Source organism: Mya arenaria, chromosome 7 (genome assembly GCF_026914265.1).
Source record: "Mya arenaria isolate MELC-2E11 chromosome 7, ASM2691426v1".
Classification (NCBI taxonomy): domain Eukaryota; kingdom Metazoa; phylum Mollusca; class Bivalvia; order Myida; family Myidae; genus Mya; species Mya arenaria.
This window is the reverse complement of record NC_069128.1, coordinates 62,457,881-62,476,929: the sequence shown is the minus strand read 5'-3', so window position 1 is coordinate 62,476,929 and position 19,049 is coordinate 62,457,881. Positions and strand designations below refer to the sequence as shown.

Below are 19,049 nucleotides of genomic sequence, written 5' to 3'. Positions count from 1 at the left end.
TGCAATTTAGTGTGTTTTGGGATGGATTTCGTCGTATATATAAATATGTTGAAATAAAGAGCGTTGCCTCTGCTGTGTACACTGCTATACGTCGGCTTGAAGCTTTCATAATTTAAATGCCGATCTTCTCAATACCGTTTTGACTTATTAAGATTTTAGCTGGAAACGTTATTTAAGTTCGATAGTGAAAAAATCAACTGTCATGGCTGACAAAAAGCATATTTTGTTGTTATTGTTTCATTTTTCAATGATTCTAGCGCAGGGTGGTAAGTTTTTAACGTTTTGAATCATAGAAAATAAATAAAAACTTTCTTCTTTTCCATTTATATAGAAAAATCTTTACAGTTTTTGCTGGGTCGATGAGAAAATTAGGTTTCAGTTTCCTAGACATCACGGCACCAAACTTATAACTTTATTGTGATCTACTGGCAGTACTCTACTTAAACAATCTTTTAAAAGTTATTTATAAACTGTCGCTGTGAAAGAATGAAATTATTCTTTTTTGTATTACAATTTCTTACTTAAATACTTTTCCAACATTTTATGAGTGTATTTTATTCCTATGCTAAATTTAGGTCACAATGGTTCCAAAGAGTCTGGAATAGAAACAAAACAAAAACATGACATTATTTTCACCATTTTGGGTTGATACACTGAAGTATAAAATAACTTTAATAGGTCTGTGTTTAGTACTATTTACACGGGGAAAATTGAAGATTTTAATTTGCTGTACTCTTTCCGACTAAAGAAAAACATGAGAATTTGACATTGAATTATGCTTGTTTGTCTAAAGACAATATAGTTATACCAACATATCGCACACCATTTTAAAGGTAATTGACTCTTCTTTCCATGTCACTTATTTAAAAATGGATTGTTTATATGTTGGTTGAGAAATTTACATAAAACTGGACTCTACCGTGAAACCGGGTAAGTTTGAGTTACATACCTTGTTTCTTTTTTGTATATCAAAGACACTAAATATCTTCAGATGTGTTGTTTATCTCATTGTTTGTACCCAAAATGGTTTTAAACAATATTTTAATGACAAACAACGATTCAGATGCCTGTGTACGAATCAGTATGGATAGCTCAGTCAGTATGGTGACATGCAAGTGTTTCTGGCAGTCTTGGGTTCAAACCCTGCTCCTTGCACTCTTCCTCATAGGTTTACTTTACACTTTTGGTGTCAGAAGCAAAAGGCAGGACTGTCTTAATAGACCTAAATAGTTAATAGTGAGCAAGATGCCATGCCAGTGTTGCAGCAGTTGTTGGTTGAAGCCCGGCATATGTGCAATGGATGCATATTTTACTCCTAGGTTTACCCCATATTATTGCTGGAGATTTGCTGTGACATACATGCCATATTTGTGGTGATATTTTGGCTTGGATATTTTGTATTTTGACCTAAGCCTAGGGTAATTTTAGTAAGTCTAACTATAAAGCTAATAATGACAGCCCATCAAAATCTCATATACTGTACAGTACACTCAACGATTAAGACCTACTTTCTCGAATACTCTGATGACCGCAGATTTTTAGTGAGGGTAAAACTGTTCTAGCTAAAATCCCTCTGAGTTCCTCAAAGTGGCTGGTTTACCGCAGAGTTTAATATGAACAATAGCATTGGAAATTGTCTGATTTTATGACCCACGGCGGAACTCCTTGTAAAAAAATCTTACTAGCATTTAATTTGTGTTTGTGTCGATAAACGCAAATTGAATATTGTTGTGACTTGTTAATAATAAACATTGAATCATTGATGTATTTCCACTAATGGTATTGCATCATAGAACAGTCGACATTTTACACGATTTTGAACCATGACCTCTGACATCACCGTGTGTGATCAATACAATGTAGAATGTACTATTTATCATTGGTGTTTAAAAATAGCTATGACGTTTTAGGGAATTTTCCACAGAAAATGAGGCAAGAAGGCCTCCAACCATGGGCTTTGAACTTTGAACGCGTTTTTGACCTCCTGATTTTCCGAAAATGTGTAATTAGTTTAACCTAGCCTTTTTTGGGTGAAATGTGTTTATCAATTTATTCAGTTATAGGCAAGAACACGTTTATAAGATGCATGTGCAAACAGTGAAGTATGACTTCATTCTTGTGGTAAGCTAACTTCATTCAAAACGGGCAGAGAAAAAAAAATCAATTTACTGTAGCAGTCATAATTAGTTGAATTTTTTAATAAAAAAAATAACTTTAGCGTAGATTCTTATCAAGTGTCCGCAGATTTTCTTGGGAGTTAACCCATCCGAGGAACGCCGCAGTTGTAATTCTTCAGTCGACTGATCACCATCGGAGGGCTTTAAATTCAAACTCTGAGGAACGCAGACAGGCGATAAATTCATTGTGTTGGTCGCGAGAGCGAAAATCTGCTGAGGGAAATGGAAAGTGGGTCTAACTCTTTGAGTGTACTGTATGCCATATATTTAAGGGCTTCCCATTGGATTCGCTCAGGATGTTTTGTCCTCAACTAGAATTTTTATAGATCGTCATTAATCACTGCGACCCAGGCATTTAGTTTTGCCTGTTCTACTTTTTAAAAGCATAAAGTACACTGCTTAATTGTCCAGAATTCAGGGTTCCCGCTGGCGATCGCCATTGTCGCCATTTGCGACAAAATCGCAAAAGTGGCGACAACTTTTCAAATTTGGCGAATTTATGGCGACAACGATTTTTTTCTAAAATATTTTCTTAAAATGACGTAAGTGGTGACCATGCGGCCTGCATGATAATCGATTCTGTTACTGTCATAAATCAAACGCATCTGCTGGTGCGACAACAAAAATTAATCCGATAATTAGGGCAAGCAGTCACGGCCCAGTCAACACCTCGCTAATTATTGCAGAATTTTATTGCTTTCACGGATAAACAATGACATCCTTTAACTGTCTCTTATTAGCAAACAATTTTAATATTTAGCTCAACAGCCTTGTTGTCGTGTTAGTTTTAAATATGCAAATCATAGAATTTTATGTTGTCGGAAAGTCACGTGATATGCAAATTTCGTAATGACGTTTACGCGCTAAAAATAGACTTGCTTTCGGTTTTGTCGCAATTTGTAATTGCTATAAATGCAGCATTCTAAGAGTTCAAAAAGAGTCAAAAAGATTAACAGAAATCAAATAAATAGGATTAAACCCCATTTGATAAGGCTTCTAATATGTTGGCTGGAGTAAAGAGTAGGTAGACAAATTTCTATTAGGAAAGTTATGGCCCTAGTTTGACAATGTATATTTCTTTGAGTTTCCATTTATTTTGAATTTATCTCATAATTTCACAAATGTATTCTTTTATTGTATGCAGGCATTAGACTGAAATCAACATATTGATGTTTATGTCACATTTTTTGCAATATTTTTTTATTTATATACTAGTCCATATACAATGAATTTTGTCAACAGAATAACAATTTGCTATTAATATCTTGTGCTTCATGTACAACAAAATGTTATGATTTGCACGACAATGTGCTAATTAAATGCAATTTAAGGCTCTTAAAATGCTTAAACCCCATGAGCTTCAGGGCCCCCACAAGGGCGCTGCCCTGGACCCGTAAGGGGGCCTATCGCGGCCCCCTTAACCCCCCGCGAAAAAGTGGCGACAACTTTTTAGAACCCAGGGGGAACCCTGAGAATTGTAGTTTTACAACTTAGTTTTCAACCAATGCAACCGCCCTATATTTAGTATTACACTTACAAATGTACAGTTATGCACCAGTCAATTGTAACCACAGTCCCCCCAGGTCCGGGGGTATACCAGGCATAGCCGGGTGAATGGGCCATGTTTTTACCTTCCAGGTGGCCCTGCAGTGCCGGGTGAATGTGGTGGTTTTGTCTTGGCGCAAAAAATAGCGGGGAATGGGCCTTACCTAGGGTCCCTTGGGTGCGGGGGCATTTGGCTGGGATTTTACCAGAAGTTCGTCCCAGCAGGGCGGGGATTTTGCCCGGGCTTGGCTGGACCTGGGGAAGCCGTGGTTACAAATGACTGGTGCATTACATGTTATATAAAATCTAATCAACTAAGATGGGTTTGCTCAATAAGCTCCACCCATCTCTATCAATAAGATAGTAAGAAATCAAATTTTGCCTCGCATTTAATATTAGATTTGTATTGATAAAATTTGCAACATATAATAATACAACAAAATATGATAGGAAAGTTGGAACATTTTAAAGGGAATTAACTGCTTATAACATTTAACTAGTGAAAAGGCTTGGTGGTTGTTATTTCCCCTGATTAACTAGTTTGATCAGGTGCCAATTCAGATGAACAAGTCATAAAATCATGTATTTAAACCTGTGATAATCTCTTTTGCCTCATTTAATGCGGATTAAAAATTAAGCTGTCTTCTTTACAAGCTATTCAAATAATATCCATTATAAATTTAATGTGCAAAAAAAGCTGTTTTGGTTTCTGGTTGTAAGGAAATAGGTTTAGACATCTGTTCATGAATATTGGCCTGAGTTTTAATGTGGGTACAATGTCATAAGGTTCATGGGATGGTCCAGGATTCAGTGTAATTTTAAGACTAAGAGGAGTTGTTTTTTGTAGATGTGCCCATAGCTCCCTTGAACCAAAATAAATGAAATAAATTTAATAACTTGGACACTCCATACACAATGATGTCAAAAACAGATATATATTACTTTATGATGTCCCATACCAAATCGAAATAATTCCAGAAGATTAAGACAAAATATGATACAAAGTCAAATTGGGAATTGATACGGCTGAGCAATAATCAATATAAGGTCATGGTCACCCTATGACAGTATTGGACTACTTTTGTCAAAGAGTTTCCATATGAAACCAGTCTGGTATCCTAAAATTCCATCTCGCATCATTCACCAACCCGCAGTGCGATCTGCTAAACCCGGGTACCGTTGGAAAGGTCTCGGCGAGCCGCATCCATAGCTCCATCCTTGGGTCCCGGCCTCGAAACTGGCCGGGCTGGCCCTCGCAACTATACATGTAAAAGTAAAAGGGTCGCCGCGTCGCCTCCTTACTGCTGTGTGCTTGTGTGGTCGCCAAGTGGCGAGCAGTGTGCAAAGAGGTGGAATTTTAGGATACCGGACTGGTTTCATGTGGAAACTCTTTGACAAAAGTATGTCCAATAATAACTGTCGTAGGGTGATCATGACCTTATATTGATTATTGCTCAGCCAGATTCATCCCCAAATTGACTTTGTATCATATTTTGTCTTAAGTTTCTGGAATTAAAATGATTTGGTACGGGTCATCATAAAGAAATATACGTTTTTGACATCATTGTGTATGGAAAACTTAAAATCAGAGAATAGGTCATGAATATCTCAGAGATTGAATATTTTCTGCTGGACTAAAACTTTGCTTTCAATCGGGCTGATGAAAGATGGATTCCTTGAAAATTAACAGTGCCTAACTTCAAAGTGGGTGATTTCATTAGGGGAAACACGACATACCTTTATTATTGTTTATATCAATTGACTTTGAACTGAATTTTAAGAAAATGTATGGCTGTCTTATATGTAAAACGTTAGAAATGGCATTTTTTCCAATCTAAAGTGTTGCCTGTTTGCATTAAAATGTAGAGAGAAATCAATCAGTAGTGTGTAACCTTATTATAAGATAAAACCCTCTGATTCATCTTGTCCATTATAACACTGCTGGCCACTTAACCATCTGGCTAAATGATTATGTCATCTTAGTGCCAAATTAAACTGATATAATCCTGTAATGCCACTCGCTTTTCGATTTTAACACCAAGGTAGTTAAGGCTTAGGCAAAAGTGCTTCAGAATTCAATAAAATTTGGCGGGTGGCTGTGAAAATTTGCGTGAAGTGTTTTTAGCCATTGTTCTGGTCATGTCTTACCAAAGGGTGAAACATTTTGAGGATCAAAAATTTGAAAAGGAAATGGACTTCAAATTTTATTTCGGGAATTAATTAAAATGAGATGGGCTTATTTTTAAATCTTATAACCATATTAATGGAGTTACGTTAAAGCTTCACATTTCCTGCATAATAATTTAAATAAATAAATTGTATTCACTAAATGTTATCAGTAAATCATCCTGTGGCAGTATTTGTCAAAGTGTTGGGTGAAGTTCATTAATATAACTTTTTTTTAATTTTCGGCCCACGTGCTAAAATTACCATCTGAACTAACAAACCCTTAAAACTGTTTTTTCACAATGATTTTAGAATGGAGCTGGGCCATTCAGATTAGGAAAAATGTGTCATTTTGACTAGAATTGGGAATCATGAATGAAAAAAGAAAGACGCAGATAAGATCAAAGAATATGATAAAATTTGTTTCTTTAATCCTCCATACAAAAACTGTTTGGGGATCTAGTGATTTTTTTTGGTGCAATTTACTGCTTCTAAAGGCTGTTTCCCCTTGTGAAAATTTTTCCATTTTTCCACCAAATTTTTAACTTTTTCCCAATTTGATAAATGCAGATTATGTTAGTGAATAAGAAAGCAATGAATTTCTAGAAAAATAAACAAAATCTTAACAAGACTACCTGGTAAATCTTTCACAGCATAATGTATGCATAAGAAGGTGAAAACATGTAAATTTGCCATTATATTTTCTATTTTGATCTGATTTTGTATTTTTCCCAATATGGACTTTTTCCCCCAATTCGCAAGGCACATGCGGTATATATATTTCCCCCAAAAAATCACTGGGATTAATCAATCTTATTAAAAAAACAATCATATTTATAATTTTTTTAATTTCACATTAGTGAATACTGTAAAGATGCAATGGCAATTGGGCCAAAATTCCCCCCCCCCCCCACCCCCCACCATGACTGAACTGGCAAGCTCTCTGACCTTTGTGCCAGTTATAACCTTGACACAATAAGCTACATGTGTGAACAACTAAAGCCTTTGGTAATGTTATTCTTGAATTAACCATTATATTAAACGTCTTTTAGCCGTGTTTGCTAAAGAAAGTAACCCACAACGAAGAGTGATACAATTACTTAATTTGAAAGTTCTATGGACACTTTTAATCCTGTGTTTATTTTGTAAAAGCTAATTCAAACATTGACACTGAGAATAAACAAAGTCCACTTGAACACATTGTGCCAATTAGATGCGTGGATTTTTTTATTTTAAATAAATTGTTCTTAAAACTGTAAAATACATTATCACAGTGACGAAGATGTTTTGCACCTGATTTTTTGCTTGCGGAAATGATGGTGAATCTTTTTGGAAGATGATTAGCAAATTTTAAGATTCTGATATTAAAGCTGCACTGTCTCAAAGTGATCACAGATTGATAGTTTAAAGCTGCACTCTCACAGATTGAACGTTTTGACAACTTTTTTTATTTATGTTTTGGAACGAGCCCATTTATGCAAAAATGCATGTAAACTAGCCATATAAAACTGTTGACAAAAGATCTGATCGCAGATTTTCATATTTCAATTCAAAAATGAATGTTTTATGGCTAAAAGCGTTACTAACGGTTTAAGAAAAATGCATTAAACATCATCTTTTGAACTTAAATAAAGAAACGTTGTTAAAACAGTAAATCTGTGAGAGTGCAGTTTTAAAAAAAAATGTCTGCTGATTTTAGGGTTTCAGCCAGGTTTTTAAAATGACAGGGTGCTGTTGAAAGAGGACATGTAGCTAAGTGAGAAAAGAGCACATTGTGTCTAGCAGTGAAGAATTTTCACAAAAAAGTATGAATTGTGCTTTATTGATGTAATAATAGATTTTAACTGCCAAATATGTCAATTAAGTTTGTATGAATTTATGATATCAATAGATAATGTTTTGATCTAAACAAGAATGTTTTGATTATCTTAAGCAATTAATTCTATGAAGACAGAAGGGTGCTCATGCTGGTCTCAATGAGGGCAGAAGAGTGCTTCCAAAAAGGACATTGTGCTGCACCCTCCCATATCCCATTCCACCACATCAAACGTTGTGACACATATCCTACAAAAATAATAAGTTTATCTCTGTATAAATATTTACATATTATGTCCAATAAAATATGAAATATAGTCCATAAACATCAAAGGCAGCTCTTTCAAACATTAGGCACAGCGGGCATTCTTATAAGTTAAAGGCAGAAGGTTGCCAGAGATCGGCAGCAGAGCACCCCCTCCCCCTACCCCCTGCTATGACGGGCATGCCTGAGCACTAAACATACATATATTTTTATATACAAGATGTATATATATATATATATATACACATAGCAATAATAAAAAAAAAATTATGGCAAAAATACTGTTTTAAGAAAACCATGAATAACACTTTTAATGCCAAAATTCTAATGACTTTTTTTTGGACTGTGCGAGCAAAAGAGTTGTAAAGATCATAAAACTTAGAGCGCATACATGTTTTTTCTACCCATCTCGCAGAACTTGGTTCAACATGTCGGATATATTACTTCAAAAACACATGGTCCACTATTCAATGAAGTGCATTTCACACACGGCCTGAAAAAACAACAATACAGACTGCACTGGCACTATACAAACTTTCTTTCAAGATCGTTCTTGCTACTACAGTAGGTTTTGTTCATTAGTACGGGGATAGCCTCTCAACAGAGGGCCCAAGAGCTCTCCACTGAGTGTGATCAAACATTTTGTGGTTGAAAACATTTCTTCGTTTGCGACACTTGATGAAACACCCCTGTTTTCTCTCCGTGTTCTCAAGTGTGTGTCTTAATTTAACAAAGGCACTGAGAAACTGTATTTTTGTAAGGAATGAATTCTTGTGCAAATAATATAACTTTTCATATTTGTTTGCTTCCTTATGCATTTAAATTCTCAATTAGAGGAAAATCAGTAAGAAACTACAGCATACTTTGAAGCAATGTGTTACCTGATATTGTAGGGCTGCAAGTAAGTGTTAAGGCTGCACTCTCACAGATTGCAGTTTTGACCAAAAAAAATTGTCTCAGAATCAGCTAGTTTTGGTATCAATGCCTTCAATTCAGCCAGATAAAATAACATACTATAGAACAGATCTCAACTGTTTGGGAACTGCCAAAAATTCATTTTTCTTAAAGCAAAAAAAGGGACACAGCAAAGTCTTTTGAGCTCTGAAAAAGGACATAAGAAGTTGTTTCTGCCCAGGAGATGGACTTAAAAAATGATTTATTCATATCAGATTTAGAACTATCTTATCACCCAATGACGATGGAAATTATTTTTGTATAGCACAGAATTCTTACTTGTTCATTGATCTATTTCAGACAACTCTGAGTGCAGTGAGGGAGGGTTTTCTTGCCCAAAAGGTACCTCCGTATCCAGTCAGTGTTTGTCTCTGGAGCAGACATGTAACGGGGTACCAGACTGTCAAGATGCGGAGGATGAAACCAGTCTACTCTGTGGTAGGTTATGTCTTTTAATACTATTTTGCAATGATACAACCAGTCTGAATTTTGGTGGATTATCTCCCTTTTGTAATATATCGTGCCATGATCAAACCAGACTACTCTGTGGTAGGTTAATTCCTTTTAATAATTTTTTGCAATGATACAACCAGTCTAAATTGTGGACAGAGGATAAATTCATTGTTTTGGTCAAGAATAGTTGGTCTTACACTATAAGTGTAGTGTACAATTGACTCTGAGTTCCCACTGGCAATCTACAAAATCACCATTTTTAGACAAAAGGTGACAACTAATTTTTCATATTTTCTTAAAATGACGTAAGCAGCTCACTCCGTGGTCTACATGATATTGATTCAGTCAGATAAAAAATTATTAACCTTCATTAATGGGTTTTTGAAATAACAGCTAGGTATCCACAAATTCCACTTAAAAAGCGCCAATATTTTTTTATCATAATTATTTATACCTTTTTTGTTTTGATAATTACATTAAAAATAATGAGTTAAACATGATGATGCATTAACATGAGCCTTTAAGGTCCATGACTTCAAAGAATAGATTTTAATATTTATGCAGATTTTCTGCATGGAGCCTGCTATCAGCAACTAAGTGTATACATACTACTCCTGGAACTTATCAATGGTTGCAATTCAGTCAGGAAAGCCTAAAGTTCATTAACTTTTTACATCTATGAATGAGACCCTTTAATTGCAAACGTTTGAATATATTATATGATAATGTTTTCAGTGGATCGAATATGCCCCGATGGAATGTTTACGTGTACAAACCGGACCCAGGGCCAGTGTGTTCTTGCGGAGAAGGGATGTGACGGGTTTATAGATTGCAAGGATGGCTCTGATGAAATGCCTCCATTCTGTAAGTAATTTAGGTATATCACATTGGGCTGATTTTTCAGACTTAAAGATGATAATGCATTAAAATTCAAAAAAAAATTTTTGCATCAATCTATATTGTGTGCCTTTAAACAGGCTGTTCATAAGAAAATGGCAACTGGGCTTATGACTGTAGTTTCCAGTGTATTGTAAGTTGTGTTTTTTTATCTAAGCCATTTGACCATGCCTGAGGGTTTCCATTAAGATCTGAAACTTGAAGTATGAACTTCCTTAACCATTAATTATAGGATGATTTCACTGAAATGTGGAAGTTTAAGTCTCCCGAATCCTACAATTAATTCAGTTGAAGACTCTTGAATACTACAATTAATTCCAAAAAATTTCAATTGGTATGTTAAAAATCAAATAATTTTTAGATACAACTTGCAAAGAATACAATTTTTTTATTATAATAATAAACTTTCCTATAAGACTGATTGAAAATGTGACCATAAATGTAATATTGACACCAGCTTTTGATATTTTTCATCTTCAGAAGGCTTCTCCGAGATTCTGGAAGATTTTGTACTTCCAAAGAATTAAGTTTGGAAGTTTTAGCCCATTTTGGGGGAGTTTTGAACTTCCAAACTTCCAGTAACAGAATGCTCATTGTCCCACTTAAAATGTGGTGCCCATGAGCTAAGGTTTATAATAAAAAGAAGTTTTGTTAGGACTGGGTTTGGGATTTCGAGAAAAAAACAACATCCTGATAAAGGACACATTTTTAAACTTTTAAACCAATTCCAGATTATTTTGAAATGGGGGGAGGGATGTGTACACCAAGTTTCAAAAGACCTATACATCACTCAGGTAAACAGATGCTATGGTAAATTTGTAATAAAAGAGAACATGTCAGATGAGCCAGGGAAAAGTTTTAACAGTGTCCCATTACGATCATGCCCTTTATAGAAAAAAACCCATGCAATATGTCATTCCTGCAAGAGACACAAATTATCATTAATCAACAATCCTGACTTTATAACTTCCTGTTGCACTAAGATCTGCTGTATATTTTAGTCTGGTCTTTCACAGACAGTGTCACATTATGAAAGTGCCCATTTTAGAAAAAAAAACATGCAATATGTCAGTAATTCCTGGAAGAGACACCAATTTTCTATAATTAGCAATGTAGACTTTATAACTTGCTGTTGCATCAAAGTCCGCTGTATGTATTGGACCGGTCCTTCACTTTCTCTCATTCGTCAACACCTCCGTCGTTTACTTTGTATGGATTAACTTCTTCTGCGTGTGTGGAATAACCCGCAACAAAGCCGCTTAGTTGACATTCAATGATATTTTCCCTACTGATTTTATGTTAGTTTAAATTTTATTGGATTGCAATGTTCACAGGTGGCTTGTTAAAATTTACACCACATCGACATGTTATCTTCGATTGAGTGTATCAGATCTGTGACTAGGAATATAATTAATTCATTATCAGAAATAACATTATTTGAGCTGATATTAATGTCAACTATTGTGTAATTTTTTGTTATTTTTTGTATAAAAACTGTTTTTATAAAACTTTATGAGCATTTATTCCATAACCTATTAAAAAATCTGCAAAGATTATTTTAAACTAGATGCTTTATTTAAGTGTTAAAATAAATTTCCTTATTGATGCTTGAAATAATATAATGTTTGGAGTTCAAACTGATAATTATGAATACCAAAAGATGATATTGTGTGTTAAACTTTAACGGATGGTCACAATTTCCAATTTATCAAAATAACAAATGTGATGTAATTGGATGAAACTGTAATCAGAGTTGAAACATTGAAAAGTTTGGAGATTTAATCATTTAACAGCAGCGAGAGAAAAAGATGGGGAAACGGAAAATGAGACTTTATATAAGTCGAAGGAAAAAAGGTATACTGTTTTTTATGATTTACATTTCAAGTTAAGACATTTGGCTGACTGTTTAATATTTTGTTAAAGTGACTGTACTCTTATTCAAAATCAATACATACATATGTATAATAAACATCAATTTTGACTGATAAACCTTGAACTACTTACTAAATAATGCATTTATGGAAAAAATTAATTAATGATAACATGATTGTAACCGTGTATTAAACAGCAGAAAGCACAAAGAAATTAAATGATTGGTGAATGCTAAAAGATTTACTGTTATCTTCTATCGTCTCTTAAGGTACAAATACCGAGTTTTCTGCACCTTTCTTTCAAATTAAACCTGTTATCCTTCATAAGAACCATTGTTAACGACATTTATTCATCCCTTTTGGTACTAGTATATCTAAACATTTGAATTAATTGTGGTAAATCTTATTTGGGAGTAAGAGTGCATCCTTAAAATTAAAGTGATTAACGATATTGTTGTTAAGTAAATGTTAATTTTAAATGTGAAATACTGGATGGTCTGCTCATCTATTTAATTAAACAGGTAAAGCTGAAATAATAGTTTTAAATCTTGTTTGATTTATAAAGCAGATCACAAGTGTATCCATTAAACTTCCAGAGCAGAAAAGATTTGAAAGTTAACAACGATGATGTTAACAAGGTAGTTAACGTTAACAAATTCTGAACAAACAAGCCCAATGTTATAAACAACTTTTATAATAATTGGTTAATCTTGAAAAAGTGGTTTTCATTTCAGTTTTTTTTTTTGGAATATGACTTACCATAGATTTAGAATATTATGTTTTAGTATGTCATGATGACATTTTCATTTAAACGTATAGGCCTAGAGCAGCATCAAAGAAATAATAAGATCAAACATTTTCTTTGATGCTCTTCGCCTATACGAATAAACGAAAATGTCATCATAGGGAAATTTGAAAAAAAATGAGATGTGACTAAAATCTATCAAAGTCATTGCCGCACGTGGTGTTCGAAAATATTTCAGAGTGATTGAAAAATAATTCTCTTGGTAAAAGTTTAATAACTGAGGTATGTTTCGTTCAAAGTATCCGGACATGAACCTCATTAAATACAGATTTGACTTCCATAGAAAACTGGTGCAAGTCTTATTGAGAATCATAGGAATCTAATTTAAAATGATTTAGGCGGACATTTAATTAAATTATTTGCAATTTTATATTTTTTACAAAATTCATTTCCGTCTTTTATGCTAATTTTTGACAGATTGGTTGTAGGCAACATATTTGGAAATGTTCCTTAAATGGGTGATGATATAAAATTATCATAAAAAATATATATATAAGTTAAATATTAATATTTTAATAAATAATTAAATATTTATAAATGTTAAACCATTGATGGAGTGATTTAAAAATCACATGATAACCCTGATCAAGCAATTTATTATGGACGTGGACTAATGATGGATTTGGTATATTATTCTGTTTAACAAAGAAGGTAATTATTTAGTACAGTTGTATTGAATGTCAATTTTACAACAGTTTATTTTGCTTTGACTGGTATTAATTTTGTATCTATAAATCTCGTGGGTAATGTTGTTTTGATTCTTTATCTTGTTTTGTCAGGTGCATTTTGTAAATATTATTGATAAACATCATGGGTAAAGGGACTGGTTCACGTTTTTACAGGATCTGACTTCAACAAAAAATTGTTTGTGTTAAATGGGGAAAAAATGCTTGTTTTAATAATAAAACATCATGAATATTTATACCCCCGCTTATCAAAGTGAAGTGGGTGCTATATATAACAGAGCGTTGTCACGTCTGTTGGACGGTCTGTTCTATTTTTGTCCGGTACTTATCTTTCCATTCATTCAAATAAGAGCTATTGTTAATTGTTAATTGTTAATAATGTTATTTAGAAATGTTGCAGAGAATGCTTTTTTTTTGCTGAAAGACAATATTAACACTGTTTAAAATTGAACTACATTAGGCCTAAAAAAATGAATTAGGTTTCGGTAACCTGACCCTATCTCCGAAATAGGTGCTGACCCTACCGTTTTTATTGTTAGTTGGTAAAAAAAATAAAAAAAAATAAGTGTGTATTTTAATATGTATTTTTAAAACTTAAAGGGACTGTGTCACAGATTGGCACAAAAAAAGTTTTTTTCTGTAACAAATCTCAGGACAATTATCTAATAGAATGTGTTACGCTTTGATATCATTATTGTAAAAAAAGTACCAAAATGTAAAAAAAAAATTGTGTCGGAGACCGGGTTCGAACCTGCGTCGACAAAATTGGAGTCCAGCGTCTTACTCCCTGAGCTACAAAGGCTTATTCTATTAAATCGGGTGACATAATTAAACAATACACCTACCTCGGTAATATCACCTGATAACACCGACTAGCCAATTACGCATAAGGAATGAATTCTACTAGGTTGACATACCCAGTAATCTTTTTTAATGGAAAAATACAAAATAACTGCTAAACTTAAATAAATTGTAAACTATGTGGTACTTCAGTTAGTAAGTTCCAATGCATTGTACACATTGATGCCAAGTTTATGTCAGTTTTCGACAATTTTCTCTTTTTTTCACTATTTTATCATACGTGAGACAGCCCCTTAAAGCCTGCAAAACAAAATTTTGTACATGTGAGTGTCTTCCAGTTGCTGTTTGGTGATTGTTTGTACACAATAGTTAGCAAATAAATTGATATAAAAATTTTTTTAAACTACATTGCTATTATAATATCTGTGATCTAGTCCCTTTAAAACAACTAGATGAAAAAACCATGAGGTATGTTTTTATCATGAATTAAAAGCAATGTTGCAAATTCATTGCAGATCGTTCCTCATAGTTTGTTTATTTAAGCACTTAAATCCATAAACCTCTCTTTGCATAATATAGAGTATCCAATTTCAAAATGAATTAAACATATTGGAAAGTGAAAACATTTCTTGTCTAATTGACTCATTAGTTTCTAATGACAGATATTTTACATAATTTTTTTTGCAGCAATGTTTTCTTTGAGCAAGTTTGGATTTTTTTTTCAGCTGAAAAGATTATAATTCCATACCAATTTGGCAAATCTGAAAACAAATTATCATCTATGTTAACAGATTAGGCCAAAAAACAAAACACCTGTATTTCCGGTAACCCGACCGACCCTTTTTTTCCTCGCTGACCCTAATCTTTTTTTGGACATGAAAGTAATTCTATCGTAAAATATATATATAGTTTTATATATATCGTCATTATGTTTGTTGTTTGTCTTCCAATGTCCCCGGAGAATAAACTTTCATTCCTGATTATGTATTACCGAGATGGGAAAACAAAATGGCGGAGGGTAGCGAGCCCTGTACGATATCTTCATATTGGCAAACGCATGTTTACGGTCCAAACACATGGTTGATCACAGGAGACATATTTTGCTGTCTTAAAATGAAAATATTTTGAATTATAGTTCGCATTGTTATTTATCCATATCCATGTCCAAAATGAAACTTCCTTTTTAACGATTAGGCTTTGTGTATATCATGCAGGCTTCTTACGACTAGGCTTTGCGAAACGAGTATTGTATACAAAAAACACCAGATTTCATGGGCAAAATTGGCGGGAAAATACGGTAGTCAAAGGTAAGGAAATTATTTCAGACATTAAACAATGCTTTTTTAATCAGACTTTTTGTAAATTAGGAAACGCTTAGATATAACATAATTGATCTGATGCAACAGAAAATTGCATGATATGGAATCTGTAAAAAAAATTTTTTTTAAAATCTCGACCGTCCGACCCTATTTTTTTCCCATGTTACCGGAAACACATGTGGGGTTTTTTTTTGCCTTAGTGAAGGAGTTCCATGCAGCTTAAATTTAAAGGTTAATAAAACATGATGGGATGATTGTTCAGAATTTTGATAAAGTTAACAACATCGTAAATGTCATCATTGTTAACTTTCAAATTATTACTGGCCATGAAGTGTATGCCTTTTTATCAAATGTGAAATATCATCTAGTCATTATTTGTCAGGCATAAAATAAAACTTATGATGGAAAGGGTTACCTGACCCTAGCTATGAAATAGGCGTTGACCCTACCACTTTTATTATTATAGTCTGTTGGTAATAAAATAAATAATTGTGTGGTAATATGTAGTTGAAAAACCATTAAAGCTTTATACAGAATATTATTTTAACACCATTCTTTAATGATAAAAATAAGTTTCTAACACAAAGACTTAAAAGAAAATAAGAAAAATAAAAAAGCCTACCTAACCTACATGTTTTTAAAAAGGGTGTCACCCCAACCAAACCATTTTATTTATAATATTTTATTGGGATGGGGGGGGGGGAGGCTCAGTGAATTAAACTGTACAAATCCTTTACTTTACTTTATTTGAATTGACAATAAAGAGTTCAAAATAAAGGATTTGTAAAATAGAATAATAGTATTGGCAATTGCTTCGCAGTACTCTTGTCTATTCTGTTTTATATATGTTCGTATGAAATGAATTATCTTAACTCAGATGTGTTTGAGTCGATATATTTCATAGCCTTAAGTGTCCTATCGGTGTTATGCAAAATCTTCAATATGAGAACTTGTTTATATTGCCATCTCACAATTGTTGAATTTCGTCCAACTGTTGCATATTTCTATAAGGATGAAAATTGTTTAATTTTAAGGTCTGGTAGCATTTCGAGTGTCAATTGAGAGTCATTGTTGTGGAAATTAATCGGAAAATAAGCTGCTTGATTTAAATTTCGTCGCATCTTGTCATTGAGCTCCGCTTGAGAACAAGCGGGAACAATGATATTTAAGGTGAAAAGCTAAGCGTTGAATATTCCACACTTTACGGTAACAATAGCGGCTGAATGGAGATGTTTTCCTCCTTTGGATGGTGTTGACAGCGATGGACAAAGGGGCGCGGACAAGAGATGGCTTTAAGGGCCGTGATCTGTCTGTGGTGCCTATTAATTTTAGTGACTTAAATTGAAAACAACATTGCTAGTGGTCGAAATTAGCTCAAACCAGCTCTGCACCAGTGAAATATTTGCAGGGTTGTTCATTTTTACATTGCAGAACATGTTAAAAGTTTTTGAGAAGTATTAAGTATAAATGTAAGAATTCTGGTTTGGAGGCTGAAACTCTCTGTTTAATGCAAGCTTCCTTCATTAACAGATGAAGTCATAACAATGAACTGATCTTAGGCCCAAAACATATGGTTTCGTAAGAGTTTCATCCTTTTTAAAAACAGGCACGATTGCGATCAGCCCTCGTGGTAGGCTTTTTTATTTTATGTAAGGATGTTATTGTAATCGTTGAAGATTTGTATTAAAGTTATCTTCTGTTTAAAGCTTTAAAGTTTTTAAACTACATATTAAAGCTGCACTCTCACAGATTGAACGTTTTGACAACTTATTTATTTTTTTGTCTTTGAATGAGCCAATTTTTGCGAAAATCCATGGAAACTAGAAAACTACTTTCAACCTACTAAGCTTATTAAATAAGATAACTCTCTCTGTCATATGAAGCAAAAAAATATAATTATGGCCCTTTATTATTTGACTGAAATAATCCGGTTAAAAGCGTTGAAATAGTTGAGCACACTGTCTATATGACAGCCCTTATATATATCACAGATCTATATGTTTTTCCCCACTGAACTTTTTTCCCAACTGTTAATTATAATAGTTAAAAATATGGAAATCTTTTGTTTTTTGCCAGTAGCAAATGTCTTAAGAAAATAGAGAAATACACAGTTTTTTTTTATTTACGACTGCTTCTTAAGTATAAAATTTTATCTGTGAATGTTATCATTTCATACAGATGAACAGCGATTGTCTTGTTGCATAAAAAAGATATTTTATATGTGTAAACTTATATTTGTTTTAGTCTTAAGACAGATTGAGGAGATCAATGTTTGTTTGATTTTGTCTTAATTTTAAAGAGCCCTTCGTGGCTTCGAATGTATGGCAGCTTAGTTTTCACAAGTTTAAAATTTTCTCAAGTGATGTTTTCTGATTTTTAAGTGTTCTAGATACTACTTGATGTAACTCTTAGTATGAAACATTGATTCATTTTGGACAATGAGGAATTTTTCACAATAAAGGTATTTCTAACTTTTAAGCTTTTTCTTGTTTTATAGAATGAAATTGAATGTCACGATTCTATAAACAAATATATAGATAATTGTTTTGTTACATTTTGGCTGCTTTCTAATATTTGTTTCATTAATTTTGGCTGCAAATGGGGAGTTAATCACGATTAACTATTTTTAAATTAGTAAAGTCATGATTTAGTAAGAAATTGGCTGAATGAAAAAGGTACTTAAGCTTTTTACCTTTAAGAACTTTCGGGAAATTTGGGCCAGCAGTACAATTTTGTAGAACAATATGTTTTTCTATCAGGAACAATATGTTTTTCTATCAAGAGGGTGCACAAATATGCAACTAGTTCAATATTTGAGCTTGAAGCAAGGCAAGTGCTCTGCCAACTGAGTTTAGTGGACAGGTAATTTAGGATAAATTGCCAGTTGGCAGTCACTGCACTGCCAAATGTCATGATAAGTGCAGTGATTTACAATAGACAAAAAGTTCATTTTTGTAGGGACTGTCACATACATACATTTGGACAAACGTACACTCAGTCACATACATAGTGCTTAACATACTCTCAGTCACATACATAGTGCCTAACGTACTCTCAGTCACATACATAGTGCCTAACGTACTCTCAGTCACATACATAGTGCCTAACGTACTCTCAGTCACATACATAGTGCTTAAAGTACTCTCAGTCACATACATAGTGCTTAACGTACTCTCAGTCACATACATAGTGCTTAACGTACTCTCAGTCACATACATAGTGCCTAACGTACTCTCAGTCACATACATAGTGCCTAACGTACTCTCAGTCACATACATAGTGCCTAACGTACTCT

The 19,049-nt window shown here is 33.5% G+C and overlaps 1 protein-coding gene across 2 annotated transcripts in view; it reads left to right on the top strand.

Moving 5' to 3' along the window:
• The first annotated feature begins 185 nt into the window (after positions 1-185).
• LOC128240734 (activin receptor type-1-like) overlaps positions 186-19,049 on the top strand; it is a 56,062-nt gene continuing 37,198 nt past the window's right edge. The window contains exons 1-3 of one of the 2 annotated variants that reach the window (XM_052957535.1): positions 186-266; positions 9,223-9,360; positions 10,111-10,239. In XM_052957535.1, the coding sequence (XP_052813495.1) occupies positions 203-266; positions 9,223-9,360; positions 10,111-10,239 (331 nt within the window). In that variant the 5' untranslated portion in view covers positions 186-202. Of the gene's footprint in view, positions 267-9,222; positions 9,361-10,110; positions 10,240-11,509; positions 12,127-19,049 lie in introns of those variants that run through there. The other variant, XM_052957536.1, reaches the window with a different exon arrangement.